This window comes from Prionailurus viverrinus, chromosome A2 (genome assembly GCF_022837055.1).
Source record: "Prionailurus viverrinus isolate Anna chromosome A2, UM_Priviv_1.0, whole genome shotgun sequence".
Lineage (NCBI taxonomy): Eukaryota > Metazoa > Chordata > Mammalia > Carnivora > Felidae > Prionailurus > Prionailurus viverrinus.
The window spans coordinates 142,394,381-142,416,565 of NC_062562.1; the positions used below are offsets into that span (position 1 = coordinate 142,394,381).

Below are 22,185 nucleotides of genomic sequence, written 5' to 3' on the forward strand. Positions count from 1 at the left end.
TTTTTTTTATTTTTAAAAAAATTTTTTTTCAACGTTTATTTATTTTTGGAACAGAGAGAGACAGAGCATGAACGGGGGAGGGGCAGAGAGAGAGGGAGACAAAGAATCGGAAACAGGCTCCAGGCTCTGAGCCATCAGCCCAGAGCCCGACGCGGGGCTCGAACTCACGGACCGCGAGATCGTGACCTGGCTGAAGTCGGACGCTTAACCGACTGCGCCACCCAGGCGCCCCAAGTTTTGTAGTTTTCTTCACAGAATATCAGGGATTTCTTTCATGAATTGGCTTGTTTCACAGTTGATGTGACTTTGAAAGAACTTTTGTTCACGTATATGTTCTATTTATTACTGATAGGTACCAAAGCTACATTTTACTAATATTTAAACCAGTTATCTCACTGAATAATTTTATTAATCCAAATAGCCTTTCAGTTCATTGTTTGGGTTTTACATCTTGTGACTAATGACCTTCTCTTTTTCTTTCTTTTAAAAGAGTTCTAGCTCTGGGGCGCCTGGGTGGCTCAGTCGGTTGAGCGTCCGACTTCAGCTCAGGTCATGATCTCGCGGTCCGGGAGTTCGAGCCCCGCGTCAGGCTCTGGGCTGATGGCTCAGAGCCTGGAGCCTGTTTCAGATTCTGTGTCTCCCTCTCTCTCTGCCCCTCCCCCACCCATGCTGTCTCTCTCTGTCAAAAATAAACATAAAAAAATTTTTTTAAAGAGTTATAGCTCTTTTTTTTCTTAGTGAATTTCTTAAGATTTCCTGAAAAACATTAGGTAACAGAAAATAGTGGGTATTTTTGTCTTGTTCCTGGCATTACTGACTCCAAAATTTGAACACTAAATATTTTGTTTGATTACAAGAGAAATTTTTTATCAAGTTAAGGAGGCATACTTCTAATTCTAAACATTTGACATAATTTGCTAAACATTTTCACGAATGTATTGAACATTCACCAAGAGGAATGTAATTTTCCTAAAGTTATCCTAAAATTAATTCCTTAAATTTCTGATTTCTAAAATAAACCATGGATTGCAGTGTATTACTGTTTTAATACATTATTGGTGTAACATGTCTACTGGTATGATTAAAATGAACTAGTATCACAGTTACTAATAAAGGAATCAATATTGGTATCATATCCATGTTCAGACTGGATATGAGACCAGATGCCCAAACACTGGAAATAATTATGTTGTTGCATTCCATGCTTTCCACAACTCACTTGGAATAATGTCTGGCTCCTTTTGTGCTTAAAACATAATTTAAAAAGTTATTTCTGCTGTGTGATAGGAAAATCAATCTCAGAAAAACAAATCACTCAAAATTCAATTTTCCAGAGGTAATGAGTAAAATATCGCTACATATTCTTCCTAATATATTTTTACTATGCATATAATACATTTTAGTATATAAAACTGCATTAATCTCTAAACAGAATACTATAAATATCTATCTTAGTAACTATACATCTACAATGTCATTTTATTGTAACAGAGTATTCCATAATATGGAAACACTTCACACAATTAATTCTCTATTGTTAGTATGAGTTTTCTAATTTTTGTTACTGCAATTTAAGAATATTCTCTTAAATTCATTTTTCCACATTTATGAAGTAAATTTAGAAAATTTACAAAAATAAATTTACAAAAATAAAATTGTTGAGTCAAAGAATATACACAGACTTCTGAGATTTAAAGTGTCTTCAAGAAAGCCTTACATTCACTTCCGAATGCTGTTTTAAAATAACATCTACATAAAAGCTGTTTTCACTTATCTGAAAAGGCTATCTATAAAAATGGAATGCAGGCATATGTTTTGTTGCTTTAGAATGAACGTACATTCTGCCATGTCAGCTAAAAGGTGGCAGATTTTATCCCAGGATTTAAGAATTTTCTACACAGCAGTGAAAAGATGGAGTATATTCTGCACAGCATATTCTATGCCATTGGAAGTATTCAGTGCCCGTCAAATGTTCAACTGTTAAGGATGTCACTTTGGGCATCCAAAGTGTGATCAGTATGACTGGCTGACCTATGATTTCTTCTAACTTTGGATGATTTTACTTTGCTTTAACTTCAGATGTCATACTTGACTTACCTACCTTTTTTACAGCATGTAATTACTTTTCTCAAAGTATTTCACATGTATATATGTATGCTATTTTCAACTTTAAAAACTTCATATTTCATTCAATAACTTTTATCTTCACCAACTCCTTAATAAGGGCAAGGTATAAATGATAATAATGCTAAACCCAATACTTGTCCAAGTGCCACGGTACAGTTTCTTGTCCTGTTGTTTCAAAGAGTCAGAAGCTAAAGAAATAACCATAGGTGTGGAGCTGAAGCAGTGTTCGTTTAAATGCATTCTGACTAGGGTGGGTAGGTAAGGTTAATATTGGACAACTGTCTTTTTCAGAAGCTATTCATGAGTAAATTGGGGTAGGTGTAAAGAAAGATTAGATAGGTCTTACTTTACTTTTTAAAATCCTTCTGATTTAAAAACAAAACATAACAAGAACAAAAATAAACACTTCAAAACCATCTGTGATCTACCCATGAGGCAGGCAGTGAAATGACATGGGAAGAGAAGCCAACATCAATGAGCCAAGAAAATAAATGAGAAGCAAGGCTATCTTGACAGGGAAGCAGAAATATGCATACGTAAAATTGTAACTGAAATATAACAGTAGAAAACAACTCCATATTTTATTAATATTAAAATAAGAAATATATAAATAAACCATAAACTATATTTAAACTATTGACAATACTATTTTTCTCTGGATGCATAAAAAAAGAGAAGTTCAAGAGTAGAGCTGCATGAATATCTATGCTCATCAAAAATGGTAAGTTAGATTTAAAGTTCTTAATATAATACAATAGTGGGCATACTTATTCCTTCAGAATGCTGAGCTATAAGCTCTTTAAAGATATGTAGGTGGTGCTAACTTATAATTTCAAGTATTAAAATACCTACCTTTAGAAGAAATGATGCTCCATCCACTTCGGCTTTGCCCAAGAGCTGACAAGTCAGGTCAAAATACTGCAGGGGCTGGACATCACACAATTTTACTAATGTTGAAGAAGGTGAAATATGAGTAGATGCCCAAACACGTAAAGCTTCTACCATTCTGTGGTCCTCCGCGGTGAAGTTAAAATACTTGCTTGAAGTACGAGGTATGATAGGAGCTCCCAAAGTTCCCTCAAATGTCAAAGAGGCAAAGCCAGAGCTGGTGATACCTTGAGTCTCCTTTTTATATACTTGGATCTAAGAAAGTCGGGCAAAGTAGAAAACAGAATAGCTTACTGATGCAGAACCCGAAAAGTAAGATACTTGAGGGATTATAAAATCTTGCCAGCACAGTTAATAAAGAATATAAGCAATTAATATATTTCATTTAATTAGCATATGAAATTATAACATCAACCAGGCTATATCAAGATCCACTGTGTAACATTTATTTCTATTTTTTAAAGGTGGTCAACTCCTTGATCCTATCAAGCTTGCACTTCCACAATTGTTACTTTTCTTATTAAGGTATAATTTACAAAAGGAAAAAGGATAGTGACAATTACTTATGAATGTTACGAGGAACTAGAACACTTAAAATACAGGACTTCAAAGTGAACAAAACGCAAGAGGCTAAGGTTTCATCAGTCTGACTGAGAGGCAAGACAGTGACAAAGACTTTGGCTTTCAGGTTCTGAGGCTCTGCTATTACATGCATATGCATTTATGATGCTTACATCTTCTTCATAAAGCAATCGTTTTGTCTTTATGAAATGCCCCCCCCTTTTAATCTGTAATATTCTGTCTGATATTAATATAGTGATTTCATTTTCCTTATGCTTATTGTTTGCTTGGTATATCTTTTCTACAGTTTTGCAACTTGCCTGTGTCTTCATTTTGAGTAGGGAGTGGTGTTTGTTCTTGCTTTTTTATTTGGTCTATTTTTTTTTTCCTTGCAAAAGGAATGTTTAGTCCATTTACATAAAATTACTGATACGGTTATATTTAAGTCTACTGTCTTGTTTTCCTTTTGTATCCCCCCCCTTTTTTCTCTTTAAAAATTCTGTTCTTCTACTGTTCTTTTCCCATCTTATTTTGACCTTATTAGTGTTCTGTTTACTTCCTCTGAGTTATGAATGAATCTTTAACGCAAAGTCTATTTGGAATCAGTATTGTTCTACTACATAATGACTAGTTTCCAGGTCACATTTCCACTTGCCCATATCCTGTTTTACACTTTCTACTGAAAGTATTATTGAAAGTATTATCTGAAGATAATAACTTTTCAGTGGTATAATTCCTTTCAACTATCCTTTGTGCTATCATTCATATTTTTCTACTATTTTATAAACTCCATCTTCCAATATTATTTTTTTAATAGCCATTTATCTTTTAGTGAAATTTTGGGAAGAAATACAAAACATTATCTTTCACCATTTTCTTTTTTTAGTTTTGGTCATTTCCTAACCATCAAAAGTTTCTGGCTGGTAGCATGCTTTTCTGTCCTGAATACCATCCTTTAGCGTTTACTTGTACTGAAGATACACTGGCTGGGGATTCACATTTTTGAAAAATATTTTCTTTGGATACAAAATTCCAGGTGAACACATTTTCTATCACCACTTTTATCATTGCTTTGTTCTTCAGGCGCCATCATTTCAGATAAGAAATCAAAGATGGCTGGTATTGTTTCTTATGTGGAATGTGTTATTTCTCTGCCAGCTCACTTCAAGATTTTTTAAATCTTTTTCAATGATTTCACAGTGACTTGTTTAGATATGCTTTTTCTCTGAGGTGCCAGCATGGAGTGCACCAAATTTCTAACATCTGTAAGTCAATGTTTTCCATCAAATTTGGAAAAATTCTTGTCCTTTCTATTTATTTCTATAAATATATTTTTTCCCATTCACACTGTTTTCTTGTGCATCTCAAATGACAGGTTTCACCATTTGATATTGTTCCACAATCTTTAAGTAAACATGATATATCTAATCTATTTAGCTTATCTAGTAAATTTTAATTAATAAAAATATTAATATATATACTCACTAAAAGATATTAGACTGTTTACAGCAGCATAATATCCTCAAACTGAAAACTAGTTAAACGTTCCACAAAATATATACATTCTGATGCATTCACACGACGGAATACCACTTACCAGTGAAAGTGAACAAAGTAAAATTATACGGAGTAACATGGTTGAATCACACGGGCATAAGCCAGACATTAAAAACAAAACAAAACCTAAGGTCTATTCTCTTTACATAAAGAGCAAACAGAGATGAAACTAATGTATGTTGTTTGAAGTTATGAGAATATTTATTCCTGGATGGGGTATGAAGGAAGTTTCCGAGTGCTAGTTACAGACTATACTTATATTGTGAACTGAGAGATGTACAGTCTACTTCAGTTAAACAACAGCAAGAATAACAACTAAAAACATTAGGAGGGAAGAGTGCACTCTCGGAATACAAATACTATAGGAAACAACAGTATGTGAGAAATGATAACACTACGATGATAATATTTCTATTTCTCTTTTAACATTACAAAAATATTCTCTACTACTCTTCTATTCTCAGGAAAAGGGCCTTAAGAGATCAAGATAGCTAATTCTTACCGAAACTAAGAATAGAACACACCCAGAATATTGTGCTCACTTCATGAGCATCTCACTGACCATGAGGGACACAGAATAACTGAAGCATGAGAAGAAAAAAGACAACCAAGATAATGAAAGAGTTGCATGGAAATCTTCATGTAACAAGAGGAAAAGATGAAAGGACAAAACTACTTAAAACCTACGGACTGAAAATATTACAGTACTGAATTTTTTAAAAAATCAGATAGTATTTAATAGCTGTACTTTCATAATAAAGGTGGGTTTTTTTTACCTTTACTTGTTTAACTGCTTAGCATAATTTTGTAAGAACTGAAATATGTTCATGTTTTAATACATTTTTCATAAAGATCAACTTACTTTGATTTTATACTCACATCTCAATGCTTTCACTGTACTTGAATTAACACAATCTCCCAATCTTTGTGTAAGTTTTTAATAAAAAAGTAAAACAAAACCCCAGCGGCCTAGGGCTTTTTTTTTTTTAAACCCAACTCTACCTGGAAAACCTTTAAACCATCAATCTATCTTTAGAAGTGAGAAGAGGAAATGCAACTAGTCTTAACCATGGCAACTAACACATTTCTGTGGAAGGAAGGCACACAGTTTGTCCAAATGAGGAGATTTCTTAATATTCATTATTTGAAGTCTAGTATTATTTACATTTCTTCTTACCTCTTGAAATGGCTGATGCCATGTTCCACCACAGCAACCACATAATTAGTGCTAACTAGTACTAATGAAAAATACAGAGCCCTCTTCAAATACATATGAGTTTGGGCAGTATGAATTTTACCTTCAGCCTGTGAAAGCGAACAATGTCTCCATTTTTATAAATTATTGGTAGGGCTTCGTAACTTCCACTGAAGAGCAGGCAAGTTAACTTTACATTTGTCTGGTCCACAATTGTTACAACTGAGCAATAATCTGGAAAACATAAAAATATTTTACCTTTTGGTATTTCAAAGAATTTGACAAAATAAGAATATGGGTGAATTCAAAACACCAAACAAATTTTTATCCCTCCTTTTAATTAAGCCTTCTGAGAACAGGATCAAAACATAGGGACATTTTCTTGGCTCTCAAAATGCACTGCCAAATTATTTTGCAACAGTATTCCACAAAAATTTTAGAAAATTTAGTAAAACAAAAATAAACATCCTAATTAATATAAATTATCTGGAGGGGTATGACTTTTATATTATTTCAAATTTAGAAATCATGAAACATTCAAATAACATAATTTATAAAATAATAAAAGTTAGGGTGAAAACAAAAGACTAGAAGGTATTTGAAGTAAATGTGATGGAAAATCAATATTCTGCATGAAAATCCTATGAAAACTGATTATAAAATCCAGAATTTCACAGTGACTATGTAATTCAAGTGAACAATTCCTAGAAAATTATAGTAACAAAAACAAACTCAAAAGAAAAAAATGAGGATTTGCCAGTTCCTTACAAGAAACTGGCAAAAAAAAAACAAAAACAAAAAAAACAAAACACTAATAATACTTGGGTTGCTATGAAAATGAAAACTTCAAATACTGGTGGTAGTAAAAACTGTAATAGATGCTACTCTGAGATATGCATGTTTCAGAAAGTTGCACACTGAGGAAATGTGTTGACTTTAGCCCTTCCCAGTACCCTAGTAATTACAGTACTGGGATAGAAAAGAATAAACCCAGAACGTGAAGGAAGAGAAGAGAGAAGGAGTGACAGAGCAGGGGAGAAGGCAGCAACATGTTACAGGAAGATGGGAAAACAAATGGTTAGGGATAAAATAAACAGGGAGGCTGAAATCCAAAAGACAGTATAAAGTGGCTGGAATAAAGATAGAAGCCACTGGGATTAAGGGTGGGCGTGAAAAGTAGAGCCAAATCAAGGTTAAATAAAAGTTTACATCCAGAACTGTTTCAGTAACCACTTGTCCTGACCTCTATTGCCCAGGAAAATGATTTCAGGTAGGGCGGCACTGTATTTAAACCTAGCACTTCCAGGAACACAGGCTGCTTTCCAAGGACATTTTTCACTGATTAACCAGAGGGTGCTAAGTCTTCCAACCTGGGTGTTATCACCCAGAATAAATCCTTCCATGTTATCACTTTAGGGGGCCTACAGCCTGATGGGCAGCCCTCTTTTCACCCACCCTAGAATGACACTGTCATTCAACATGCCCTATGCAAGTACTATTTGTCTCTATCAGATTTCCCATTCAAGGAGGAGATCAATTGGAAAAGCAATCTTGAAAAAGAACAATCTAAGACTGCATCACAATCTCAGATTTCAAGATAGACTACAAAGCTGTAGTAATCAAAACTGTATGGAAAAACAAAGTACTTATACACAAAGCAAACAAGATGAATGTTTATAACCTAAAACAAGCCATACCTACATTTTAAAATGTAAAGCCAGGAAACAATTATGGTAAAATAAATATCTGGCAAAAATAAAAAGGAAGGAAGGAAGGAAGGAAGGAAAAAAGGAAGGTAGGAAGGCAGGCAGGAAGGAGGGAAGGACAGACTAATGGGCCAAGGGAGGCAGAGGGAGAGAAAGAAGGGAGGGGCAGGGAACAGAAATGGGAGGGGAAAGGGAGGAGAGGGGGAAGAGAGAGTTAAGGAAGGAGGGAGAAAAAGAAACCTGATTCTGTGAAGAGGAGGAAATAATTCAGAGAACATTAAAAAAAAAAAAAACTTAAAAATAAAATCAGGAGTGCTGGCTGGTTGTTAAGCGTCCCACTCTCGATTTTGGCTCAGATTATGGACTCACAGTTCCTGAGATGCAGCCTGGCCTTGGGCTCTGTGCTGACAGCTCAGAGCCTGCTTGGGACTCTCCCCCCACCCCCCTCACTCTGCCCCTCCACTGTTCATACTCTCTCTCTCTCTCTCTCTCTCTCTCAAAATAAACATTTTAAAAATAAATAAAATCAAAACCTTGATAAGCATCTTCAAAGAGCAAAAATTATTACATCTTCATTTCTTGATACACCAGCAGGATTCACTGGACCCAAATTTATATTCAGAATTTCCTTTTTTAGTACCTCTACTCATGAGGAGTGTTGTTTCACAGTTTGTTTTTTTTTTCTTAGCAGTCTTACAAAAAAACCAAAGACCAATTTTACTTATTTTTAATAGAATATAAACATTCTTGTTTGCAATTATCATATGGCCCTATTGTACCCTTTTATAAATCTAAGATGTATTAGGACACCTTAGCTATATTTCTATATGTTGAAATATTTTGCTATTTCATTACTCTAGTAATTAGTTCATTATTCCTACCTATGCTATAAAATACTAAATTGATTTTTTAAAAGGAAAAATGAGGGCCCTGCTTAGAAGACAGACACAAGAGTGAAATGAAGCATCCCCAATGCATTGCACTGCTCAAGTATTGTAACACCTTTCAAGAAGACAAAGTTCAGAGACACTATCTGGAGTTTCTTCTTCTTTATATAAATGCTGTTACGAATTAAGAACTGAACAGTTAAGTGTCCAACCTCTTTTCAGGTCTGATCTCATGAGTCTGAGCCCCACATGGGGCTCTGTGCTGACAGCTCAGAGCCTGGAGCCTATTTCAGACTCAGTGTCTCCCTCTCTCTCTGACCCTCCCCCACTTACTGAGAAATTTTTGCCAATAGTCACCGGGAAGGAAATTGACAGAGCCAGTCCCTTCACCATGATTAGATGAATCAAAAGCTAAACGCAAAGACAGGAGCACTTTAGATCTCACTGCTAACAATGAATGTACTTAGAATAAAACACAAATGCTCTAAAGGTTTTAAATTTCATAAAATTCCATGACAGACAAAACATAGGGCAAAGAAATTACAAGTCCATCAAAATCCGACTCAGGTATGCACCATCAAACTTGACTTTTTTTTTTTTTTTTTTTACATTTTTTCTTGACAGCTTCTGCAAAATCACACATTGCAGATTCATATGTAATAGAATGAGCAATCTCACACATCATATTTGTATTGGAGAACTATTTACTACTTATATTCATAATGTGATGTGATTTTAAGTTGTAGTAATCCTACAACATTCTTCTTGCTTTAAATGCTTCAAAACGAGCCACATGTAAACTGGGGCTACAAAGCAAAAACAAAACTGCACATTTAGCAGGCGTAAGTAATAATAGCTGAATTTAAACGTTAGCTAAGACGAACTGACATAGTACCAGCCTTGCAGCACATACACAATATTGAAGAATAAATGAAAAAACCAAAATATTAATTTAAAAAAGACTTAATCTAAACCTCAAAATATTGGAACCCATCTCATTGTTTTACTTTTCCTAAGAAAATGTCAGCTTTCTAAAAAATGACTTGGTGGGCTACAAAGGACTCCACTCTGAGCCCTGAAAAACACTGCATAGGCCCATCGTCTATAGGGTCTAGCTTTTGCAGTGCCTTCCTGCAAATTAGAAAAAAGCCTCCCCTTTTCTCAAAAAGAAATACTACACAACCTGAAGAGCTTTCCAGAGGAATTTTACTGAGCCCAAGAGAGAAGCAGTCTTCACTGCACCTACACATGCATCTGCATTCCAGTCTTTTCACATAAACCCGAAGAGGAACAGATATGCCACTCACAATGTACACATTCCTTCTCCAGGCCTTTCCTCCCAGGCTCCCTAGAAATCAGGTTCAGAGTGAGGGTGGTTAGGGTGTCAGGTTTAGAGCTGGGGTGGGAATGGAGGCCGAGAGAGAAAACCTCAGGGGATGCCCAAAGAGCATTGCAACAGGTGTGTGTCTGCCAGGTGTGTAGGTGTTGCTTAGAGTTCTGAGTCCATAAATGAAATGGGGCCACATGCTGGTACAGATTTATGCAGAAGAGTGCTCCCCACCTGCATTAGGACTTGACTGGGGGGCCTGAAATCTCCACACCTGCATGTTTTCATGTAAGTGGTTCCATGTGGATGAAAGTGGCATCTCCTTAAATGGAGCACACTGTGCACCACATATCTGAGCTATCATATGCTAAGTGCCTGTTCCTTACTCTTCTTTTTCAAGTTTGTTTATTTTGAGAGAGAGAGAGAGAGAGAGAGAGAGAACGCAAACAGGGAAGAGACAGAGAGAGAGAGACAGAAAAAGAGAGAGAGACATGGAGAGAATCCCAAGCAGGCTCCGTGTTGCCAGTGCTGAGCCGGATACAGGGCTCGATCTCAAAGCTCACGAATGGTGACATCAAAAGTCGGACACTTAACCGACTGAGCCACCCAGGTGTCCCCCTTACTCTCTCTTGGCTTACATATTTTCTTTTTAAAGTATCATCTGTGACTTTTAGCAAGTTTAAGCCAAACAGACCCACCATGTGTTCATATTTTATTTTTTCTTATTTTTTGAGAGAGAGCATACACACCCATGCACGTGCAGGGGAGGGGCAATGGGAGAGGGAGAGAGAATCTTAAACAGGCTCCACACCCAGCACGGAGCCCAATGCGGGGCTCAATCCCAGGACACTGAGACAATGGCCTGAGCTGAAATCCAGAGCTGGACACTTAACCAACCGAGCCACCCAAGCACACCCCTTTAATAAAATGTTATTAACAAAGAAAGAAAACAAAAATTCACATTCAAGAAAACAAAAGACATTAAAAAAAAATCTGTCCAATAATTTTCTCTCAATTGCAATAAAAACAACAATCTAAATGAAATATTAAATAGCTTTCAAAAGGTTCTTTCAAATAGCACTTGATTTATGACATGACTAGAAACCAAGCTACCCATTTTAACAAATACTAACGAGGCAAACTGCTAAATGTTTTATTCTCCTGCTTCAAAGTGTCTTACCAAATAATCCATCAAAGATGATTGTATAATAAAAGTACTTATTTTCCCCATGCCTCATTTTTGGCTCATTCTCAAATGAAGGAAAAATAACTTGTGAAATTACAACTTACAACTTCATATTTTAATAATAAAGCTACAAAGCCAAAAGATAATTGTTTTCTTGATAGCTAACACCAGCAGGAAAGATAGGAAGAGTAGAAAGAACTTTAATAAATCAGTATTCTTACCTTACCTACATAGTACATTTAGGTGCTAATATAAAAATAAATTCCTTAAAATGTTTTAAAATAATAAAATATATATTTAAACCTTTGAGAAAGTCTTGACTTTAATGCTTTAGCAGGACTTCATATGTAAACCGTTGACTAAGTATTTACTTTAACTCTAACTTCACGTAACCTGATATAAATCTGGAGAAGCTAACAAATGATAAACTAGGTCCTATATTCTGCAATCTTGACTAACTCACCTAATTTCATCAATATGATTAAGTGTAAACTGCCTTGAAGTTTTATAATAAGAGGAAGCTGGTAGCTTATCTAATCAAAGAAGCATACATGCATAAATTATACAATCCACAAAAAAAATTCCTCCATGAAAGTTATTTCATCTCCTTTTACCAATTACAGTACTATTTATAAACCAATCAGTATTTCAGTAAGTTTCTATTTCTATAAGTTTATTACTGAAAACCCAACTAAAAATTATAAAAGGCAAATCGCTAAATCAACACAATATTATATGCTACAATCTTACTTGTTTTACAAGTTTATCTGTTTTACTATACAAAATATAATAGCACTCCCTTAATTATGCTGGTGTGAAGTTACATTAATTTTCCCTCATGTTTTAATCATATTGGTAAAGATAAGGAAAGACAGGAAAGAAAGCATAAACATTATGTTAGAGATACACATGCTTGTATGAGTACACATACAGATTAAATACGAATTAGGTAGGTAGGTATGTAAGCTGATAGTCTGTGAGTTCCTAAGTGTCATTCTGGAATTACATCTGGAGGAGTTTTACATTTTACCCCACATATTGAGAAACCACAGTAGATGGTATACCTAGGTGTAAGGATTTATACTAAGACTAGCAATGGCCTCTATCTTCACAGCATTTGTATTTAAAATAAGAAAGGCACAACAATAATAATTTTTAAAATAACTATCAAAGTGTATTAATATTCAGCAATAAAAATACATGCTACGACTGACTACACATTTTGATACATGCTACAACATGAATGAACCTCAAAATCATTATGTTAAGTGAAAGAAGCCAGAAGCAAAGACCACATGTTATATGAGTCTATCTATATGAAGTGTCCAGAAAGATAGTGCAAAGAAAGCATATTAGTATGAATATTGTAGAGGGAAGCAACATACTCCTGCAAGTCTTAAAAAATACTAAAATGATAAATGAAGAAACCAAAAACTAAGATTAACAAGAAGACTGTATTATTATATGAAAACTTAGAATGGAGATAAAGAATCTTACCAACCCAAACATCTCCAAAAAGTTCACGTGGAGATTGTAGCAAATACTCTGCCTAATGATTAAAAATTGGACAGCTGAACAGGCCTCCTCTTAATTAAGGAGAACCATCACAGAGTCACATATTGGGAGAAGAAAATTTTCCTGGAGTTCTGTTAGGCGTTGCTCCTCAGACCTCTATATACAAGTACACATATTATATGTGACTCACACATCACATTATTTAATACATGATTTTGAAACAACATGAAAGTTACCAGGAAAAAGTCAGACCATTACACACCACATACAAAACAAAATTCCGGGTAATATATGCAATATATCTGTTTTTAAAAATATTAAAGAATTTTAAGGGGCTGGGTGGCTCAGTCGGTTGAGCATCCACGAATCTTGATTGTAGCTCAGGTCACTGTTCAGGGAATCAAGCCCCATGTTGGGCTCCATGCTCTCAGCACAGAGCCTGCTTGGGATTCATTCTCTCTCTCTCTCTCTCTCTCTCTCTCTCTCTCTCTCCCTCCCTCCCTCCCTCCCTCCCTCCCTCCCTCTCCTGCTTGTGCACATGCTCTCTCTCTCAAAATAAACTTTAATAAAAAAAACTAAAGAATTTTAAGAAAATACAGACTAATATTTTTCAAATCTTACAATGAATAAGCCTTTCCAAACAAAATCATGACTCCAAAAGTATGTTAAACATTTTGTTTTGAAAACTATCAGCACCAGAACTAAAAAGCTGGAAAAAGCATCTAACACTTAGGACAAAAAAGAGATTAATACCACTAATATATGAGAAGCTTCCAGAAATTGCTGACAAAAGACAACCAAACTGAAAAAGAAAATATATTTTGATTATGTTAATCAATGAGGGTAAAGTGGAAGAAAAGTAGTACACTGAAAAAGATCTTAAAAATGCAGATAGAAATCAAAGTAATTTATAACTTAAAAGTAATATTTGTGACTTAAATATTACTAGAATCCACTTGACCTGATAAGTAATGTAGCAAAGCATTCCACTGATGGCCACTTAAAACATTTTATTTGTAATAATTCTGAATACATAATCTTTCAAAAACCTACCGCCAACTGTATTATAGTTTTATCATAAAAATAAAGTTGCTCATTACGTACATAAAACAATCAGTTTTACCACATAAAGTTAAATACAAAAAAATACTTTTTAAATTTTGATCTAGAATATAAACAAAGTGTATAAAACAGAAGTATTATAAGTCTTTAATAATGATCCCTGAAAAAGACTGCTACAAGAGCATAAAATTATGCATCAACATACTGCAGATGTTCCATCTCTTAAAATTATTATTTAACTTCTTCAGCAGTTAGATTTTGAAATTGAAAGTTCACATTTTCATTATAAAAGTCTGACAACTTTTATTGCTATTCCAACACCTGCAATGCTGGCCTCTTCTTCCTCATCCATCAAAATCCAATTTATCCTCAAAAGTTCAGCTTAAATGCCGTATCTCTTAGTAGCCTTTCCCCTGTTGGCATTAATCTCTCCATTCTTGCTCCCAAAGCATTTTGTTTGTTTCTTTAGTTACAGCATACAACTGTGCCTTAGCGAATTGATTCAATTCAGGTCTTCCTCATCTCCCTCAGGAAAAACTCTGTGAGACTCTATCATTTTACCACTATGGACAACAACCAAGTCCAGTACAAGGCTACACAGGGCTGGCAAAGAACTTTTTAATTGAATGAATAAAAGAATGTAACTTAAGTTTTAAGAAAGAATGAAGAAACAGTACTGATTTTTATGATCAATTAAAGCAATTCATATCATAAACTAATGAAACATAAGGATAATTCTCTAAATAAGCAGGCTAATAATTTGTTTGAGGAAAAGGTCATAAAAGACAGAGTCAGTTCTAGGATATATATAGAAAGCCAGATAGAGGCCTCAAGCTTCATCATAGTCATTCCTGAATATAAGCAAGCAGGCAATACAAAGATGTTCAGTGACATCTTTCTCCACCTTCATCGTCCGAGTGGAAACCTACTTCTTACTGGCATGGACAAAACAGCTGGAAATAGTTTTGAAGAGAGGTGTAGCTCACCTTTCCAAATCATTAAAGAGGTTAAGTGATGACTAACCATGCCCTAGATGCCTTCCTGATCCCGAAAGTCGGATAGCCAAACACTTGAGAAGAGTCTTACCTCACTCAACTTGATGTTATTTTTTAGTTCTTAGGAAATGTAAAACCCCACGCCTGCCCAATCCACAGCCTCCATCCTTTATAATAGGTAAATCCATTATTCAACTTTAACATATAAACTCAAAAGCATGGTGTGTTTTACAATGAAGATTCTATCTTACACCTCCAACAATAAAGTAGATGAATAAAAGTGGAATTTCATAAAATAAGGAAAGACTAAAAACAAAGTGAAATCATAAATAATTATAATCATTGTACTGTAATTATTATCTGTCTTAAACATTCCTCAAGGGTAGAAACAATGACTTACGTATGTTTGAATTTTCCACGTCTCATATGATACACAGCATATAGAAAGTACTTAATGTTTACTGAATAAGGGAACAGATGAGTGAACCAAAAAGCTATTTATTTTAAAAGCCATACATTAAACCAAAAGCGTACGCTGTGGTCTTGATATCAGCTGAATATTCAAATAACATATGAACGTAACACAGATAAGGAGCTTGCAATCTGGGGTTCAAAGAATGGGGGCGTGAACTTCCACATGGCATGTTTAAGTCTTTAGGCATGCATGTGCATTTTTGTAGGACAAGCTCTATAGCTGTCTTCATTTGCACAAGGGTGCAGGACAGCAAAAGGGTTAAAACTCCCAAAGATGCATTATAAATTTAAAAACAAAAGGGGAGGGGTGCCTGGGTGGCTCAATCAGTTGAGCATCCAACTCTTAATTTCGGCTCAGATCATGATCTCAGAGTTCATGAGTTTGAGCCCCGCACAGAGCCTGCTTGAGATTCTCTTTCTCCCTCACTCTCTCCCCCTCCCCTGCTTGCACGTGCCCTCTCTCTCTCTCTCTCTCTCTCAAAATAAACAAACATTAAAAAAGTAAAAAAATAAAATAAAAAATATAATTCAACATACATGTAATTTTAAATTGTACTACATGCTTTAATCTCTCTTTGATGAATCAGCAGTGTTCTGGATATTATGTAACACCAATGAGTTATTGATTATTCAATAATTAAATTATTTTTTAACCATTTTAATGTAAAATATGAAGGAGTTTAACGCTTTAAAAAAATTAAAAGACACTAACTACGTAATCATTTAACCTGCAACAATTATCACTCCCACCAAACAAAAACATTCAAATGATAATGCTACTTGATATAAATGTATACGTGGCGAGTCATTCATTCCTATAAGTGAAAATATTTTTACCCAGCCACGACTAGCATTCTAGCATTAGCTGGGATGTTTTACAGGAAAAGAGAAACTCCCCGGGCCCTATGTCCTAGCATTCTATCGCAAGAACTAAAAGCAGCAAAATAGATTAGGGGCTCTCAGAAGTACAATGTTTTGGATACTCCTCTAAGAAATTGGATTCTATACTCAGTTATTGGCTAAAACAGGTATCCTTTCGTAAGATAATGAACAGCAAACGAAAGGTCTGCTTCTGGAAACACTGTAACATCTAAAGCTGTTTGAGGTTAATCAAACTGCTTTCCAAAAATGGAGGATTTTAATGGGAGGCAGGGTATGAAAAACAAATAAGTTAGGGACATAAAGCATTCTTGAAGTAATAGGCTAGGGAGCCACAGGCAATGTGCCACATTATGTGGCACAAAAAGGCAGAGAGCTGCAGGGTCCCAAATTTGAAAAAGAAAAAGACAAAAAAGGAGTGGTGGACAGCAAAAACATGATATAAGTATTTTGGTTATCCTCTCCCTTCCTCTGGACTCAAATACTAGAAAAGTAAGCACAAACAGGGTTCCCTTTACTTCTCCCACTTGCTCACAGAGCAAGCAGACATTATGTTATCAATAACAAGCAAGCAAGAGTCCCATACTATTAAGCCTGGAAGTGTTTTATGGCCTGCATACATTTATAATATATAGCAAGAACAGACAATGAGAACAGAGTAAATGTGTCTCACGTTTAAAAATAGCTGTATGCTATTTCTTAAAATCTGAGACAAAGCTAAAATTAAACTTCTTCATCGGTGTTACCTAAAAAAATATAATCAATGTTATCTGTTTAAGGCAAAAAAACGTACATACCTGTCTAGCCAGCTCTCTAAAGCAAAAGGAAATGTGAGGCTTTCAAAGATAACTGCTATAAAATTTCAAATTCCTAAGAAGGCAGCAATGACCTTGTCTGCCTACACAAATGAGGACATATTACATACCTCTGATGAGTCATTATTAAAATCAATTCCGATGATACAAAGATCTTTTAATATATATTGTTTCCATAATCTTTCAGAAATTCTCAGTTTTCATGATGAATGTGATCATAATTGAAGAAGAATGTAAGTATCTATTGTCCTTTTAGCAACAGGACTGACAGACTTCAGCAAGAATAAAAAGCTACAACTTGTTCAAGACTGAATATAAAGCTTGGGAAATGAAGTGTTTGCTACCAAAAAGAAGACAGCTGCGTGCTACAGGTCGTATGTAATCATTATTACTATGGAGAGGAAGTTTTAAGTCAAGAAGTACAAACGCTAGAGTGCATCAAATGGCCTGTATGGCACTAAATTTAACATTTTTAAAAGAAATTTTAATGAAAACTCTAGCAAACGATATATAACAGAATAAACTTCTTTCCATTTACCTAAATTTGAGTTACATAAAGGTAATTTTCCTCCACAGAACTAGTTATGTACATCTGGATGTAGTATTTAAGATTGCAGCCCCATATTTGCAAAATAAAGTTGCTCTACATAATATAAAAAAGGCACAGCTGTGGATTGTTCAGGGACATCTCAGTGGTAATACTAATGAAGTTGATCTTTTCCTCAACACAAAAAGTGCTATTTCGTCTGACTCCCTTTCTTGCAGTATGTTGAAGGATGAGTTCTATCAACAGAAATAAAAAGTGTAACTAAAGTTATATAAGATAGATCATTTAAAACTTTACCATCTTGCTAGTAGTAAAGACATTATCAATATACTTTAAAATATACTTTAGTTTCAATATGTTGTGATAAAATTGATGAGATTCATTTTAATTTAGTATCTCAGAAGAAACAGAGAAACATATTATCATTGTAATAACAGATGGTTTATTACTACTCATGACTTTTATTTAGGGACTGGATCCAACTAAACATATCTGATAGAGATATAAAATACATATGAATATATAATAAATATTATAGCTCCCCAAGGCTTTCATTATATACATATGATTTAACAACACTGTCAGAAGAAAACATGATTATGCTGTCTAATAACAACTTAAAATTAATAGTCATCAATGTTATAAAAACAGCTATCATTTTGTTCTACATTATCATTTGCTATTTTAGAATATATTTGCTGATTAGCAAAAACTTTCAGTGACAAGAATTAGCAACATTATCAAGTGCAAAAAGTTTTAAAATTATACCTTCTACCAAGTCAGGTGGACCTTTATTTGCAGTAATATAGCTTATTCCTGAATTCAGCAGGCTAATTAGAGGCCACCCGCAATTGGAAGAGGATCATAGTCATCGCACCTTTATAAGCGAATTCCCAGAATGGGCATATATTAAGATTCAGGGGGGAACAAAACCTGAAGATGAGAAAAAATCACCAAGGTGGAAGTATGCAAGTCTATGTTGAACAGTATGATGGCAAGGGGAACACAGACTTTGGGAGAAAGTAAAGTCAAATGAAAATATTTAAGAAATAAATACTTAATAACTTCTCTCTCCAACCTTAATGTTTAATATTTCCCTTTCTGCTAAAACAGAAATCATCAGTTTTCTTTTTTTTTTTAATGTTTATTTATTTTTGAGAGAGAGAGAGAGAAAGAATGAACGCGAGCAGGGGAGGGGCAGAGAGACACAGAATCCAAAGCAGGCTCCAGGCCCTGAGCTGTCAGCACAGAGCCTGATGCAGGGCTCGAACCCATGAACCATGAGATCACGGTCTGAGGTGAAGTCGGACGCTTAACCGACTGAGCCACCCAGGTGCCCCATCATCACTTTCCAATAAAACATTCCTCTTCAGACTTACGTACCACTGATTTCAAACTTCTCTAGATTTAACAGTCTTCACACAGTCGTTTCCACACAAAGTCTTCACAGTCTACATTAACAAAATACTCTGACCACATGAAAATAAGATGTTTCTCCCATCTCCCCACGAAAGAGTACACTTCAAGTTCACTCCACAATAATAAGATGTACATATGTGTAATTTAATAAAATAGTTTGTAAATATGAACTCAATGAGAACATCTTTGTGTCTCTAAGCATGAGCCACAGGGGCGGGCATGCAGCAGATAAAGACAGGATTTCATCAACAACACCATTTTGCGTTTTTAACATCTCTAAAATACGGCTACATCTTACAGTGGACAGTGAAGCATAACTCAACTGGCAGAGCTTTCTGAATGATACATAAATAATGATGCCTTTTACAAATGTTGTTTCAGATTAAATGGATTAATGACTGTTAAATTTAGTCAAACTGAATTAAACCAAGGTAAAGGTGTAATGGTGTGTTCACCATATTAACTCTCAGAAAACTGAAACCCATGTTTTTTTTATTCTTTTCTATGTAATTCTGTTTAAAAGCTTGTATTACTATACAGAATTAATTAGCTTATTCCTAAATTATCTTTTTTTTTTTAACCTTAATTATCTTCAAAAACCACCAAAGTACTATGTCTTTGGGGTGTTTAATTTTTTTTTTTTACATTTAAAGTAATTATTGATAGGAAAGGTCTCATTACTGCCATTTTGGTAACTGTTCTCTGTCTTGTAGCACTTTTGTCCTCCTTTCTATTTCATTGATTTTTTTGTGTGTAGTGACATACTCTGATTCCTTTCTCATTTCCTTTTGCAGGTATTTTCTTTGTGGTGACCATGGAGTTTACATAAAACATCTTACAGTTACAACAACCTATCTTAAGTTGATAATACCACATACAAAAACTATACTTCTACTCCTCCTCACATACACTTTATGCTATAATTTGTATCTTTTTATATTGTGTATTCATTAAAGTGTTTACAGGCAGTTATTTTTTTATACTTTTGTCTTTTTTAAATTCTATAACCAGAATTAGAAGTGATTTATATACCAGGGGTACAGTATTAAAATATTCTATATTTGTTTATATTGTTACCTTTCCTAGCCTATTTTATACTTTCATATGCTGTCATGTTGCAGGTTAGCATCTTTTTTTTTTTTTTAAGTTTTATTTATTTAAGTAATCTCCATACCCCACATGGGGCTCAAACTCTCAACCCCAAGATCAAGAGCCACATGCTCTTCTAACTGAGCCAGTCAGACGCCCCTTAGCATCCTTTTCTTAACTTAGTCTTGGGAATCTTAAGACCATACTTATTTTATAAAGCAGCCAAGCCAAAACATATGCATCCATGTTGTGTGGCAATTATAAATCAGAACTGAGCTGCTAAGACTTAGGGTACTGAAGGAGCTATGTTTCTGAAACCAATGAAGTAGTTCCCGTCCATTAAAATCTTCGCTAATTTTAATACCTACCAGTTCCTTTGCTTAGATATGGAGGCTTAAAGAACTTGACAACACCATAGACATTGACGATTGTACCACCCTTAAGTTGATTCAGGGGTGTATATATATAATGTGTTGTTGGAACCTAAGAAAGAGAAGACAGTAAATATATATAGTGTTCAGAATGATGTTTTGATTAAAATTTTAAATTAACAAATCCATCTAATTGCATTTTTTTTCCTTTTAAGTGTCTAAAAAGAGGCTATAGCCTGAAAAAAAGGATATACACAGTTTATAAAGGTTACTATATAAACCACCCAGTTTTTCTTAGAAAGAACTTTGATTATAAATAATGCAATTTGTATACAATTCTAAGAAATGCAGTTTAAGAGATTTGGGTTCTGGATTTTAATCTTAAGTAATAACAAAACTTGTGATATGTATTTCATTTTTCTTTTCCTATACACTATAAAGATTTTACTTAGGCCTAAATAAAGCCAGGTTTTCATTATAAATGATATAAAGACATTAAAAATGGTAACAACAGAGGGGCACCTGGGTGGCTCGGTCAGTTAAGCATACGACTCTTGGTTTGGGCTCAGGTCATGATCTCACGGTTTTGTGAGTTCAAGCCCATCCGGCTCTGTGCTGGCAGCATGGAGCCTGCCAGGGATTCCTTCTCTCCCTATCTCTCTGCCCCTCCTCCACTCACACTGTCTCTGTCTCTCTCAAAATAAACAAACTTAAAAAAAATTTTTTAATGGTAATAATAGAAACAAAAGTTTTCTTTAATAATTGCACAGAAGTTTAGAAACAAAAGGGAAACTGATTTATAAGGACATGTCTGCGTATTAGTAAAATAATCCTTAAAAGCAGTCAGACATCTAGTCCCATCACCCATCCATCCTACCCACAACTGGAAATAAGGTTATCTACCACACTACTGAGTTAAACTTTTAAAAATCAAATCAAAACAAGTTAATTGACTTTTTCAAGGAAACTGATATCTCAGTTCGAACACAAGAAAAGGCAGCGCTTAGAAATCTCATCAAACCTTAATAGAGAAAAAGGTGTAGCCCATCAATGATGAAAGAAAAATAATGATCAGCATGCGGGACAGAAAAGAGAAGATATGTGCTCAGCTGACAAAATAACTAGACCCAAGATATTATCTTCAAAAGTTATCTCCCTAACGTATAGATGAATGGGGTAGGCCAGCACAGCTCAATGACATCAACCATTCCGGCCATCCCTGTAATGTGCTTGTTAATTCATGGACAACAAACAACTTCTTGATTATAATTTGACTTTCCATGTAAAGAAGCCAGTATATTGTGTACAGCATCTAAGTTATATTTGAAGAGTTCAGGATACCTGGGCTCTCTGAAAAAGCATTTTTGCCAATTTCAGAGGCTCTTTTGTTTACTTCTTCCTTATATACAGGCTCATGGATGTATCAAATATTTGAAGCTAAGCAATCTAAAACAATTTTCACAAATACTAATACCTGGGGCTAATTCATGCTTTTAAAAAAGTATATCGACCCTTTAATTGGTTACCGTTTCCCTAAATAACAAATTTAAATTATTCTACCATATAGTATTATTCAGAATATAAA

General features: G+C 34.7%; 1 protein-coding gene across 4 annotated transcripts in view; it reads right to left on the reverse strand.

The window, feature by feature from the left end:
• The window catches only part of POT1 (protection of telomeres 1), an 80,378-nt gene that overhangs the window by 32,337 nt on the left and 25,856 nt on the right, over positions 1 to 22,185 (reverse strand). For all 4 annotated transcript variants that reach the window (XM_047849058.1, XM_047849059.1, XM_047849057.1 and 1 more), the window contains 3 exons: positions 20,598 to 20,712; positions 6,432 to 6,562; positions 2,980 to 3,270 (listed from right to left, as the gene is read on the reverse strand). In XM_047849058.1, coding sequence (XP_047705014.1) covers positions 2,980 to 3,270; positions 6,432 to 6,562; positions 20,598 to 20,712 — 537 coding nt within the window. The remainder of the gene's footprint in view (positions 1 to 2,979; positions 3,271 to 6,431; positions 6,563 to 20,597; positions 20,713 to 22,185) is intronic.